Source organism: Phacochoerus africanus, chromosome X (genome assembly GCF_016906955.1).
Source record: "Phacochoerus africanus isolate WHEZ1 chromosome X, ROS_Pafr_v1, whole genome shotgun sequence".
NCBI lineage: Eukaryota > Metazoa > Chordata > Mammalia > Artiodactyla > Suidae > Phacochoerus > Phacochoerus africanus.
Genome location: NC_062560.1, coordinates 68,575,935 through 68,590,442, shown reverse-complemented (window position 1 = coordinate 68,590,442; position 14,508 = coordinate 68,575,935). Strand labels below are relative to the sequence as shown.

General features: G+C 35.4%; 1 protein-coding gene across 1 annotated transcript in view; it reads left to right on the top strand.

The window, feature by feature from the left end:
• The window catches only part of HMGN5 (high mobility group nucleosome binding domain 5), a 53,636-nt gene extending 41,583 nt beyond the window's left edge, over window positions 1-12,053 (top strand). The window contains exons 2-7 of the mRNA XM_047765645.1: window positions 3,816-3,954; window positions 5,713-5,742; window positions 6,295-6,324; window positions 6,595-6,648; window positions 8,948-9,085; window positions 10,404-12,053. Of these exons, the coding sequence (XP_047621601.1) occupies window positions 3,940-3,954; window positions 5,713-5,742; window positions 6,295-6,324; window positions 6,595-6,648; window positions 8,948-9,085; window positions 10,404-11,093 (957 nt within the window). The 5' untranslated portion in view covers window positions 3,816-3,939 and the 3' untranslated portion in view covers window positions 11,094-12,053. The remainder of the gene's footprint in view (window positions 1-3,815; window positions 3,955-5,712; window positions 5,743-6,294; window positions 6,325-6,594; window positions 6,649-8,947; window positions 9,086-10,403) is intronic.
• Window positions 12,054-14,508: the final 2,455 nt, after the last annotated feature.

The window sequence follows — 14,508 nt, the reverse complement described above, 5'->3', positions numbered from 1 at the left end:
GCCTACACCATGGCCACAGCAACAGCAACACCAGATCCAAGTCTCATCTGAGACCTACACCACAGCTTACAGCAATGCCCAATCCCCGGCCCACTGAGCAAGGCCAGGGATGAACCCGCATCCTCATGGATACTAGTTGGATTCTTTACCACTGGGCCACCATGGGAATGCCCCAGCTCAAACATTTTAATTTTGATCCCTTTCCTCTATAACTTTTCATCTTGTCCCATGTCATTTCCCCATGGTTAATAATGGGCATGCTACAGCTCCTGTAAATTTTGAGAGTGGTAGTAGGCATACTTAATAGCCAGGGGAAATTAGAGAGTCTCGTGGAGAATTGTTGATCAAACTTCATAGTCATTAATAAATAATTTAAAAAGAGAAATAAGTCAATGTAATTTTAGAAAAAAAAATGAGCCAATAAAGTCTCACTTTGACAATTATACAAAAATAAAAACTTCACTTAAGGAAAAATTTATCAACTTTAGAAAAAATAGTTTTTAAAGTTAATAAATTCTATGGGAGATATGCAAAGTATAATGTGCTGAGAAAATATTTGGGCAAGGAGAAATAAGTATATAAAATTTTAAGTCATTGCGAAGATGTACAACTGAGTGGTTAGGGAGATAGTGGAAAATATCAAGTCTTGCTTGTGTCCTATAAGTGGTACAATTAAATCCTATAGTGTAACAAGAAGGTAGACTCTTTAAGGGTTTATTGGAGAGGGCTTTTGTCAAGGAAGTAATATTTGACTTGGGTCTGAACAGTTAGGTAGACATTTGATAAGCGAAGATATAAGAGAATAGAGCTACATTCAGAGGTAATAATATAGCAAGGGCAAAGAGTTTAGGGTAGATTGGTTTGCACAAAAGACTATCCTTGTTAATGGCTGGAAAGAATATGGGAGGTGGGGATCAGGAATTAGAGAAATGTTTCAACCTTAGAAAATTTTCTTATGCGTGTGTGACTTTTTTTCAATCTAATAAGACATAAATCACAGATGCAACAGCTTAGACTGCAGGGAAGAAAAACTGACCAAAAGGAAAAATTGCCAACAAACTTATGAATCATAGAGCCCACTGACCTGCACATTTTTTCTCTGCTTAACTCTACGTGGACTAAGCATTCTGTTCCCTGAATAAGTACAAAGTTTTCCTGCCCTCTGCATTTGCTATAATATAACAGTCTATCCATCAGTTTAGAGCCAAGACAAATACTACCTCATCAGCAGAAACCTTCTCCAATGATAAAGACCTTCTGTTTTATTATTGAACTTAGATTGTACCACTCACATGATACAAGTAATCTTGCTTTATAAATATGTGTGCATCTGCTTGCTCTATTCTACAAAATTATAGAAATCCTTAAGGGGCAGAAACTGTGTAATGCTACTTTGCATGCCACGAGGTTGTGCATTTTCATAAGCTAGTCTACAAAAAAATCCAACTTAAAGACAATGCTAAATATGAATTTGTTGAATGTGTTCCAGTGTTGGCACATTTTTCATTCCCTTCATGTTTCTCCTTATCCTTATGAAGCAATCCTTATATTAAACCCAAATTTTATGTTTATTCTCTAACTCTTGGAAAATAAAATGACTGAAATATTTCTAGGCTCACCCAATAATGCCTTCACCATAAAAGACACACCTAGAGGATCTAGGGATGAACCCAATAACTGTGGGCAAAGGAAGCAATTTAAATGTCTTTCTGATTTATCTACTTGAATCAGAACGTGACAAAAGGTTGGAGAAGGGAAACTGAGCTGTGGTCATTCTTTACTACCTGATCTATTCAGTTCCACACTGTAGGTGCTGGGGAAGAATGAGCAAAAGTAAAAATAATGCATTCTTCTGTTAGGCTGTATTTTAGTTTAAAGGGATGGTTTTGATATTCTATAGCAGCTATGAATATTTATTTTTTAAATTGATAATTCCAATTTTTTAATCCACTTGGACAAATTGAATTCTTCCTTTAAGTAACTGTTCAAAAGGTTAATCTCCTTTTTTGATTAACCTTCCAGGATAGGGATTTCTGCTTTTGGAGCACATTTAAAGCCAATCAGCTGTAGGAAAATCCAAAGCAAGGCATTCTGAGAAAGGCCTTCAGGATCCTACATTTTTACCCATAATTATTCCCATCCCCACTCTCACAACTTTTAGGTCTCAGGAACTAACTTTTGAAGGCAGATGGAAGCCTCCTTTAGAACAGAAAGCCACCTAAAGATAGCTAGGACCAGGGTAAGTTTAGGAGGCACTCTCCTTAGGCACAGATTATAAAGGGCATCCCAAAACTCAATAATGAATATTTAATGCACTGTTTTATTTTTACTTTTGAATTAATGTTTTTGTTTTATTTGGATAAATGCTCAGAAGTTGAATTTCTGAATCCTGTGGTAGTTCTGTTTTTAATTTTTTAAATGATTTTTATTTTTTCTATCATAGTTGGTTTACAGTGTTCTGTCAATTTCTACTGTACAGCAAAGTGACCCATATATATATGAATATATATAAATATTCTTTTTCTTTAATGCACTATTTTAAGGATCTAATTAGGAGTTCCTGCTGCGGGTCAGTGGGTTAAGAACCTGACTAGTATCCATGAGGATGTGGTTTCAATCCCTGTCTTGGCTCAGTGAGTTAAGGATCTGGCATTGACTGAGCTGTGGCATAGGTCACAGCTTGGGCTTGGATCCCACATTGCTATGACTATGGCATAGGCCAGCAGCTGCAGCTCCTATTCGACTCGTAGCATGGGAACTTCCATATGCCACAGGTGTGCCCCCGGCCCCCAAAAAGGAAAGATCTAATTAATGAAAAAAAGTTCACGATGAACAAAATATCAATTTTTAGTAAAAACAGGATCCTACCCTGCATTTGCATGATTCACCTCAATTGCCTCACCCCAAATCTTCTGAGTTTGGGGTACATCCTTAAATTTGCACTAGAGGTAAGTGCTTTAATGGCTTTATGCTTGTGCAGTTTCTAAGTCCTAAACACTTTAATGCATGGTACCTTCCTGAGTTCCTTCACTAAATGCCACCTTTGGATTCATAATCCATTGTATCAGCACTTTTCCTCTATTATTACAAACTTTACACGGGGAATTCTTAATGGACTCCCATCAAGTGGGAAAATGGTATCTATCAGGTGTCCTCACCTTCAGGTGCCTCCTGTTCTCAAAGCTCCCAGTTTTGTTGCTACTCTCCATTTGGGTAGACAAGCCCTTTTGACACCCTGATCCTGCCAGGACCACAATTCTGCTTTGGCGGAAAGTTGGCAAGTTCTCACAACCTCAGAAACAACTCCACTCTTTTCTACTTTCTGAATGAGTGCTCCACTTAATTCATCTCCATCCTCCTGTCAAAGGCAGAAGGCAAAGACTAGAGCCTGGGCTCAATCATATCTCTAAAGCACTTTCCCGCCAGGAAGAAGTAAAGTGGGGTTTTTGGAGACTGTGGAGAAAGCAAGTCCAGTGACTTTCGTCCGTCATTACGACAAAAAAGGGAAGAAAAAAAAACCGATCAAAACAATTCCGGCTTTCCTGCTAGTTTTATGCTTCAGCACTTTGCCTCTATTAAGTCCAAAATCTCCTCTACCCCACCAGTGGTCCGAGCAGGCAGCATAAGAAGGCTTCGGGCAAGTCCGTGGGACACGCCCCCTGAACTGGCCACCTCCCCTTATTGGTCTGACAGCCTGTCACTCTGATCTTGCTCCCACTCCAGCTAACCATTCACGTAGCTTGGTTGGGTCTTGGGAGCGTTTAATGTTGCCAATAACGAGGGTTTTTTTTTTTTTTTTTTTTTTTTTTTTTTAGGCTAGTACAGGTCGTGCTGCAATTAGTTCATTGAAAACTCAGTTGCTTTCCGAGCGGTCGGGTAGAGACTGCTTTCGGCTTTTTTTCTGCCGACTGTTAAGATCTCCTATAGAGAGCTGCAACAATGCCCAAAAGAAAGGTAAGTGAAATAGGAAGGTAGAAAGGGGATAGGCGACTGAAATACATATTTCCTAATAAGCAGAGGATTTTTTTTAAAGAAGCATTTTGGCTTCTAGTTCGATTTTGTGATGTGTTGAATGGAAGGGGAGGGAAGGGAAGGGCAAAGAACGGTTGGTGTAAGTTTGAGGATGGTCTCTCATGCAACTAGTAGTTCACTTTTGGCTTGTTTTGTGTAAAGGAAAGAATTGCTTGAAAGGTGTCTCCATGCTGAATTACTAACAGCCATAGCGCTTTGCTGTCGCTTCCTACCCCACCCCCCTTCCTCCGCTTACCCTATTGGAGAAGACTTCTCCCAACCACACTTCCAGGCACTAGGTTCCTCCTCAGCCTCCAGCTTTTCTCCAGGAACCATCCCGGCTCGAAACGAAAGCCATGGCTTTCTCCCGTATTTGCCTTTGTTCTTCCCGTTTTCTTTTTCCTTTTTTTTCCCTCCTCCACTTCTTGTCATACCAGATGGCTATGCAATGGTAGTCCTATGCCATTAGGTGGCGCAGACATCAAACTGTCCTAGAGAAGGGAGCGATCCACCGCTGTAATTAGCAACTTTAAGGCTGAGAGATCTGGGACTCTCCAAGTTCACTGTCTAAAGGTGGAAGAATGATAATAGAAGTGCGTCAGGTAAACTATTGCTGATGTTGGTGTAGCAAGGATTTGTGCACGTTAGACATGCAGAATTGATATGAGCTATTCAAGGGCTACAAGTCTTCTGCAAGCCCTCATTTAAAAATTCGTGGCTCCTCCCTTGGATGGGAAAAAAATTCGCGCTCGGTGTTTGTTTTGGGGGGAGGTCCCTTAGAAGTGAAATCGATCGCTGTTTCTTTGCTTGATAAAATTGTAAAACGTTGCTTGATAAAATTGTAAAACACTGTGTTAATGTAAGGCATTAAGATTGTCTTGGTATTATTCCTGTTTATCTGTCCACCTTCCCTATTTTTAGAACATAGGAATAAGACCGAAATTCTCAGGTGCTCTGGGGTTGTATAGATTGTGCAATAGCTTGATCATTCCCAGCCTAAAAGGCTGCTCGGAGACGGAAAGAAATGGTTTCTAATCACCATCTCCCTTCCTGAGATTCCCGCCGCTGTGCTTTTCTAGGCTTGTGCATTGGGTCTTGTTATATTTTACAGAGCTGACAACAACCTTGTTGCAGGTAGTGGCGGGAAGTTTTAAAATCCTCAGCCGGCTTCTCTGAATAACGCATTGACGTTGTAACAAAGAGGGTTCCCCCTCAAGGCATTGTGGGGATTGTAGTTCTTGTATGCAGAACTTGGAGGAGCGAATAGTCCAGTCATGAGAGAGGTCAGATAAATACAGTTGCATCTCAAGCATAAGGCTAAACAGACAAGGAAATTGCATGAAGCTCCGCCTTCATTCTCCCCGCCCCCACACTTTTTAGCTTTAACTCTGGCTAAAACACGTGGATTTTAAAATTTAAAAAGTTTGCTTTTAGGATGTGCAATTTACACAAAAGGATGAAATGAGCTATCAGTTGTATAATTTTATGTCTCGAGAGTTCATTTGCATCTTACTAATATTTTCACGTTGGCAGACAGCAGTATGTAGCATTCTACTAAGCAGTAACAGGTGGCTACTTGAGCAGGAATCCAGGAAAAAGTCATAAACTTTTATGTTGCAACTGTGATCCATAAGCAATTTTTTCAGATCTATATGTTTATATCGATGATCTTATTTCTCTGTGGTTTTCTCCCTTGTATAGGCTGCAGGTCAAGGTGATATGAAGCAGGAGGTGAGTTTCTTTAGTATTAGAATCTCCCTGAAAAAAAATTCCCTTGTTTTATAAACTTAAGACACATAAACAGTTAAAAACTAAATGCTAGTTAGTATATTTGCACCATATGAATATGGTATGCCAATGATCACTCTCAGAAATATATTCAGTATTGAAAACTCCAGACTTCTTCGAACTTAGGACGTTTTTGTGCTTAAGATCTAGAGAGAGCATCTTTCTTTTAAGCTAAAGAATGACTTTTTCAGTTTTCAAGAAGGGGCTATATTTTCATTTCTAAATATACCTCTCGTTACTGTCCATTGTGTTCATTTAGCCTAGCAATTGAAATTTAAATTTGTGTTTTATTTTCCTTAGCTGTATGAAGGGTCCAGAGGAAAGAAAAATCAAAACTTATATTTTTACTATGGTATTTTCTAATCAAGTTCACAATGCTTCTTATTGAATATATATATATGATATAGTATTACACAATATTTTCACCATAATATGAATATTTCTAGTGTTGTATACCCATAATTCTCTTAACTGATATTTATTTTTAACTTATAGCCAAAGAGAAGATCAGCCAGACTGTCTGCTGTAAGTAGTCTTTTTAAAGCTGCCCATGTATTGTAAAATGTAATTTTAAAATTCAGGGAATCCTGGACAATACTAGTTATTTAATACAAGATTTATTTTTGATGTTTTAATAAAAAAACTTTCATACCAAGGAAATGCTTTTATCCTAGTGTTCAGTTTAAACTATACCCATTTATTTTAATTATGAGGTTGAATTTCATTGTTAGTTATCTTTCTTCAATTATGATTTCTTCCTTTTACCCCATGACTTTTTTTTTTTTTTTTTTGCAGTTGCCTGTGCCCACTACACCAGAGCTGAAGTTCAAAAGAACATCAACTCCACGGGTAAATATTCAGCATACAATGTTGAGAGAAATTTGCTTTTCTTCAGAAATAATTTTTTGGAAAGGCATACAGTTGATAATTTTGCTTTATTTTCTTTTCAGTTAGTGATATATTACATTATGCCATATGGTACACGAAAGCCCACTTGAGTAGGAAATATTTGTGTTTTGGCATTTTCATTAGGAAGAGACAAAACAAAATTTTAGTTGAATAGCCCTATAAAATGTACATGTCTTTGACATCATATAGTTCCAATACCAATATTCCTGGGAAAACAAAAGGTGTAAACTCTATAACCAAAGTGATGCTTTGTGGTAATAATAGTAACTAACATTTGATAATACTTTACAGCTTGCAAAGTGCTTTCATATACATTATTTTCAAATGTATGTGATTGATTTTATATAGGCTTCTATGCTCTGATGTTGTGGTTAAAGACATTAGAAATACAAATAGTCTCAATGTTAAGTTCACTTTTTACCCTTCATATTTATTTATTTATATGTAAATATATGTGAATATATATATTTTTAAAACTGCCTTATTGAAGTATGACTGATGTTTTAAGAATAGGTTGAATTCTTAACATCATAAAAGGTTAGAGCTAGAAGGAGCATTAGAGATCATCATCCCATCATCTTGTAGTTGAAGAAACTAAATTATAGTCATTTTCATAAATTGTTTTGAAGTTATTGATGAAACAATATTGTTAAAACTATGGCAAGTGAAGTTTTGGTAATCATAGTGTATTTTTTTTTTGGACTTTTTGCCATTTCTTGGGCCGTTCCAGCGGCATATGGAGGCTCCCAGGCTAGGGGTTGAATCGGAGCTGTAGCCGCCGGCCTAGGCCAGAGCCACAGCAACACAAGATCCAAGTCACATCTGCAACCTACACCACAGCTCATGGCAACGCCTGATCGTTAACCCACTGAGCAAGGGCAGGGGCCGAACCCGCAACCTCGTGGTTCCTAGTCGGATTCGTTAACCACTGCGCCACGACTGGAACTCCGGTAATCGTAGTGTAATAGTAGACAAAGGAAGTGAAAGTTTCTTTTCACTTTGTCTCTAGCATTTCAAGGTCACTATAAAATGAAGTACTCATTTTGTAAGTTATTAAAATAGTAAACACTTTATTTCCTTTAAAAATAAAAGACAGTACTAGAATAAAGCAGGTAATATAAAATCATGGACTAGAACATTTTACCCTACTTGGCTCTCAGTTTCTTATGTGTTAAGAGAAGAATAACATATCTGTATTGCATTTTACAGTTTCTAAAGTAATTTCCATATATTTTTATCATTTTCTCCTTAAAATATCCCTATGAGGTAGGTGGTATTACTCTCTTTTAAATATGAAATAATAAGCACAAAGAGATTTCTGCTTTTGCTCAAGATCACATCAAGTAAAAAAAAGATCCAGATTTAAACACATGTTTGTTGGCCCCTTAATCCAGTGTTCTTTCTACTACATACACACTTAGGCAAAGAGCTTTCTTGGTAAAGAAATCATTATTCAAGTCATTCTAAAACTTGTACTCCCCAAGATTAAATGATTAATGTCCCCAGGTAATCTCTTTCAAATATATGGAAATTCATACTCTCTCTAACATAGTATTTCTCTTAAATATTACCAATGAAGTTTCTGCAACTAAAAACCCTGTTGCTGGAGTTCCCGTCGTGGCACAGTGGTTAATGAATCTGACTAGAAACCATGAGGTTGCGGGTTCGATCCCTGCCCTTACTCAGTGGGTTAACAATCCAGCGTTGCCCTGAGCTGTGGTATAGGTTGCAGACGTGGCTCGGATTCCACGTTGCTGTGGCTCTGGCATAGGCTGGAGGCTAGAGCTCCGATTCAACCCCTAGCCTGGGAACCTCCATATGCCGCTGGAGTGGCCCGAAAAATGGCAAAAAGACAAAAAAAAAAAAACCTGTTGCTAATTATTTGACATGATGGGGATAAACTGGTTCCATCTAGCCAGAGAATTAATTTATTGAAGTCTAACCCAATGCTGACAGTTGGCCCTAAGTAGTCAATGGCCAGCATTCTAACTTGTTGCTTCTCATCTAAAAGAAAATTTCTTTGATTTACATCAGAGGAATATTATTCATTTTAATGCCATTTCAGGCTTATAATAACCCTGAAAGTATCAGGTGGTAATATTGTTTATATTAAGTTTATATGGATACTTTAAAGCTTGTCCACAAATTATTACAACAGCTGGTGAAATAATGGGCCATTTAATCAACACACCAGTTAAATCATGTATTTATTATTTTATTATTTTGTGTTTCTGGACAGAAAATGAAGTCAAAAAATGATATGATAGAAAAAAACACAGATACAAGTGCTAGAGCAACAGTTGAAACCAAGAAGGAAGTTGTTAAAGAAGAATACAACGATGAAACTGCTGAAAATGGAGAAGCCAAAATTATAGAGGTATCTTACAATATTAACAGATTTGTCCATTTAAAAAATGAACAATGGATGCAACTGAAAGAAATCTTGTTTGTATTACAGTTTAAAAGTTGAGAAACATTAAATGAGTATAGCTCTCTAGTGTCTTTGTTCAGATTGCTGTAGCAAAATACCACAGAATGGGTGGTTTATAAACAACAGAAATTTATTTCTTACAGTTTAGGAGGTTGGAAAATCTGAGGTCCAGCATTTTGGTTTGTGATGAGGACCTGCTTCCTGGTTTATGGATGGCAGTCTTCTCACTGTGTCCTGACATGATAGAAAGACTGTAATGGCTCTCTAGGGCCTCTTTTATAAGGACATTAATCCCTTTCATGAGGGCTTAACCGTCATCACTTCCCATAGCCCCTGCTTCCAAATACCATCACAATGAGAATTAGGTTTCATCATATGAATTTTGGGGGACATAAACATTCAGTTTATAGTATATGGTATAATGGTATCTAAGAGGAAAAGAAAGAAAATGAATTTAAAATATGAGAATTTACAGATGTGGGTAGTGGGAGCAGTGGGCTAGCATTGACATTAATAGAACAATGCCAGTGATCATGACTAATTAATAATATAATGACTATATTATTAAAAACAGACCAATCTTCTATTCCTTTTGTCAGCACATAGGCTATTTATAAATCCCTTTCCCAGATCATATGATTCCTTTTCCCTCTTCAGATTATACAATAAATCATTATGTATATGCTTCCAATAGGGGTTGCTTTACATATTTAGCATACCACATTTTTAGTATTATAGTAAAACAATGAAAATGGGATTTATTGTCAAATCTATAAACCAAACCTGTGCATAGAGGGAAGATCTTTTGTAAGTAATCTTATGATATCTGGTAAAAGACTTCTCAAGTGACTTTTTACAAAGTAAACCTAAATCTCACTGTTATAGAAATAAAATGTATTATTTCTTCAAGGAATAGATTTTGTTTATATGCATGGCACTCATTGAGAATTGCTGATACACAATATGTCATTTTTCTGTATTTATTCTGTTTCCTTGTATTTGTAATGAAAATTATTTATATGAATAAGTTTTCCTGAATGTATTGTTCCAAATATGTGTGCGTGTTTGTGTGGGAATATTTTAATTAATCCTATTCCTTATAATGTTCCTTATGATGTGATGTAAGAGGCCTTATCCACAAATTACTTTCTTATAGATGAAGTTATTTTTCTTTCCATAAGATAGACATAATCCTTTCTAAATATATAGGGGAAATGGTTCCAAATCTACAAACATAAGCTTGTTTTTTTCTCTACACACATAGGAACCAGCTCCAGAAAAAGAGATAGAGGAAATAAAAGAAGAAACAGTTGAAGATATCAAAGAAGAGAGAGGAGAAAAGAAAGAAGCAGTGGCAGCAGAAGGAAAAGAAGATGAAAAAGATGAGAAAGGAGATGGAGAAGATCAAAACAAGAAAGAAGAGAAGGGAGAAGATAGAAAGGAGGACAAAGATGAAAAAGAAGATGAAGGTAGAAAAGAGAAGGAAGATGGAAAAGAGGAAAAAGACAAAAAGGAGACAGGAGATGAAAAAGAGGATGAAGACGGAAAAAGGAAAGGAGATGAAAAAGAGGAAGAGGATGAAAAAGAGAGAGGAGATGAAAAAGAAAATGAAAATGGAAAGGGGAAAGGAGAAGACGGCAAAAAAACTGAAGATGGAAAATATAAAGGAGAATATGAAAAAAAGGGAGAGGATAGAAAAGAGAAAGAAGATGAAAAAAAAGATGGAGATGGAAAAGAGGATGAAGATGGAAAAGAGGATGAAAGTGAAAATGAGAAGGAAGATGAAAAAGAAAAAGAAGATGGAAAAGAGGAAGAAAATGAAAAAGAATATGGGAGGGATGGAGGAGATGGAAAGGAAGATGAAAACAAGGCTGAAATTGGAAAAGAAATAGCTGACAAAGAAGAGGTCAAAAAAGAAGATGAAAAAAAGGAAGTGTCTCAGGGTATTGTTTAAAACTGCCCTTTACGTTTTCGTAATTTGGTAATATGTACCCCCATGTTGTAATGTTAATAGAGATGAATATTTTTATCGAATATTTTTAAACACAACTTTTCTTTAGTATCAGTTTAATTTCAAAACCTCTTCATACTGATTATTAGTCACAAAGTTTCTAACATGAAACCTTTACCTATAGATTTTTGTGATTATAATAGTGGAATATATAGAAAAACAGGCTTTCAGCTTTGTCAGTGAATACCCTTTTTTGTAAGTTATGTATTAAATCTTTGAATTTTGATTTTACTCCTATATGTGATAATTTCACAAAGTGGAGAGATCCCAAAAGAATTTCCTCCAACATTCTTTTGTTTCTCTAGGTTGCTTTTATAAAGAAGGTGGACTATTTTCATGCAGTGCCCAGAGTTAGAATTATCTTTCCCAAATATAACTTTGATATTAGCTTGGGGAAAAAAATTAATTCAATTTTTAAAAGAAATATAAATGTTTATTTCAGCAGGGCAATTCTGATTATATGTGTATTCACAAGATTTTATTGGATTTATCTTAATAAAAATTATCTTCAAAGATTATTGTAGTTTGTTATATCTCCAAAAATATAGTTAATGAAATATTATAATGCTTGGTTTTTTTCTATTGTGATGTTCACTAAAACATTAACAATTTTTTTCACTGAGATAAACATAACAAAGTCACTACTTTAGCCATTTGGAGGTGTACAATTTAGTGCTTTTTAGTATATTCACAGTGTTGCACAACCACTATCACTATCCACTATATAATTCCATAATATTTTCATCACCAAAATAAGAAACAAAATACCAATTATCAGTCTTTGTCCATTCCCCCCAGTTGGCCCCACCATTGGTCCCTAGCAACTGTTAATTTACATTCTGTCTTTATGCGTTTGCCTATTCTGGACACTTCATATAAATGGAATGATGCAACATGTGTCCTTTTGTGTCTGGCTTCTTTCACTTAGAATAATTTTTCAGGTCATTCAAGTTGTAGAATGTATCATTACTTCATTTCTTTTTATGGCTGAAAAATAATATATTTCATTGATACACTACATTGTTGATGAATATTAGAATATTTTCCATGTTTTGTCAATTATGAATAATGCTATGAACATTCATGTACAAGTTTTTGTGTACATGTATGTTTTCATTTCTTCTGGTTATATATCTAGGAGTGGAAATACTGAATTACATAGTAATTATATGTTTAACTTTTTGAAGAACTTCCAGACAGTTTTCCAAAGTGGCTTCAGCATTTTGTATTCTCACCTGCAATGTATGAACATTCTAATTTCCCCATGTTGTACCAACACGTCATTATCTGAATTTTTTTATTATAGACATACTAGTAGGGTGATTTAGGGGTGATCAAAATAATAGTAACTTGTATTTGCATTTCCCTAATGTTAAGCATCTTCTCATGTACTTATTAGTGTTTTGGATAACTTCTTTGGAGAAATGACTAACAAATCCTTTACTTATTTTTTACTTGGTCTGTAATTTTAGTACTGAGTTGTAAGATGTGTATATATTTTAGATAAAAGTCCCTTATATATTTAATGATTTGCAAAATTTTTTCACATTGTATGGGTTGTCTTCACCTTTTTGATAGTGTCCTTTGATACACAGGTTTTAATCTAAGTCCAGTTTATCACTTTTTCTTTTGTTACTCATGTTTTTGGTGACATGTCTAATAATCTGTTACCAAACCCCAGGTCACAAAGAAGTACACCTATATAAAGAATTTTATAGTTTTATCCCTTGCTTGGGCTTTTGATCCATTTTGTGTTAAATTTTGTGTATGGTGTAAAGTAGAGGCCCAAATCATTCATTCTCATGTGTCTATCTATTTGTCCAATCATTACTTCTTGAAAAGACTATTTCCCCATTCAATGGTGTTGGCACAATTCAAAAGTCAATGGACCATAGATGTATGGGTTTATTTCTGGACTCTCAATTCTATACCATTGATCTGCATGTCTTTCTTCATGCCAGTATCACACATTTGACTGCCATAGCATTGCAGTGAGTTTTGACATCAGAAAGTATGTGTCCTCCAACTTTGTTCCTAGTCCCTTAAAATTCCTTATGAATTTTAGAATCAGCTTGTCCATTTCTACAAAAAAAAAAGTTGGAGTTTGATAAGGGTCACAACAAATGTGCATATAAATTTGGGGATTATTGCCATATTAATAAAATTGTCTTCCAATCCATGAAGATGGGATATCTTTCCATTTATTTAAGAGTGTCTCTTTAATTTCTTTCTGCAGTATTTTGTAATTCTAAGGGTACTTGCACTTCATAGGATAAATTGATTCCTAAGTACTTTATCCTCCTTTTTTAAAGCTGTAAATAGAATTGTTTTCTTGATTTTGACTTAGTATTGTTCATTGCTAATGTATATGAATACGACTGACTTTTAATATCAATCTTATATAGGGCAATTTCACTGAACTTGTATATTAGATTTAATGGATATTATTTGGCTTCTTCAGAGTTTTTCCTATTTATAAGATCACATCATCTGCAAATAAGAGATTGTTTTACCTCTTTATTTCTAATTTGTATGCCTTTATTTTTTTCCTGTCTAATTTCCCTGGCTTCACAAATATTAAGAGTAACAAAAAAATGAAAAACACAAATTCAAAGTTTTCAAAACATACACAGACTTCTGACTACCTCTTTCTTAGGGATAGCAGGCCCTGTACCATTTCTTACCCTGTCTCAAAACTTACTACAATGCTTCAGTAATCAAAACCAATTTAAAAGGGCTAAATATCTGAGTAACTTGCCCAGATCCCCCAATTCCCAGACATATTCTGTAACCACTGAAAATGTACCCAACTTCTGGCACAGAAAGTGGTCTTTTATACACCTTGTCCCCTTCACTGTCAAAGCTAGAATAAAAGAAACAATCCTGTTTCCCTTTAAAAACACATCCCAGGAGACTGGCAGAACTCTGGTAATGGGTAGCCTTAATTTTTCATGTGAAATTCTACCCACTACATAAAGGAGGTAGCCATCTTCACCTTACAACATTATATTAACTTTATAATAAAGTGCTCATATGACAAAGTACCATTTTATACTACAGGAGGATCGTTGCTTCAGACTATGATAAAAAAATAAATTGTCTTCCTTAGGTCTCATATTATTTTATATTTTAATTGGATCTTACTTTCCCTTTATCATCAAAACTTTGCTTTACACAATTTCTCTTCTAAAAGACTCAACAATAGTAAGATGTGAAGGGAGGAATGGAGTAGGAGAGTGCTAATTTATAGAGATTACATATCATCACTATAAGTGAAAATGAATATAAATTACAAATCTACAAAACAAAACAATCTTTTCTAAAGATGTGGAGAAATAAACAGTGTATAAAAGTCTTT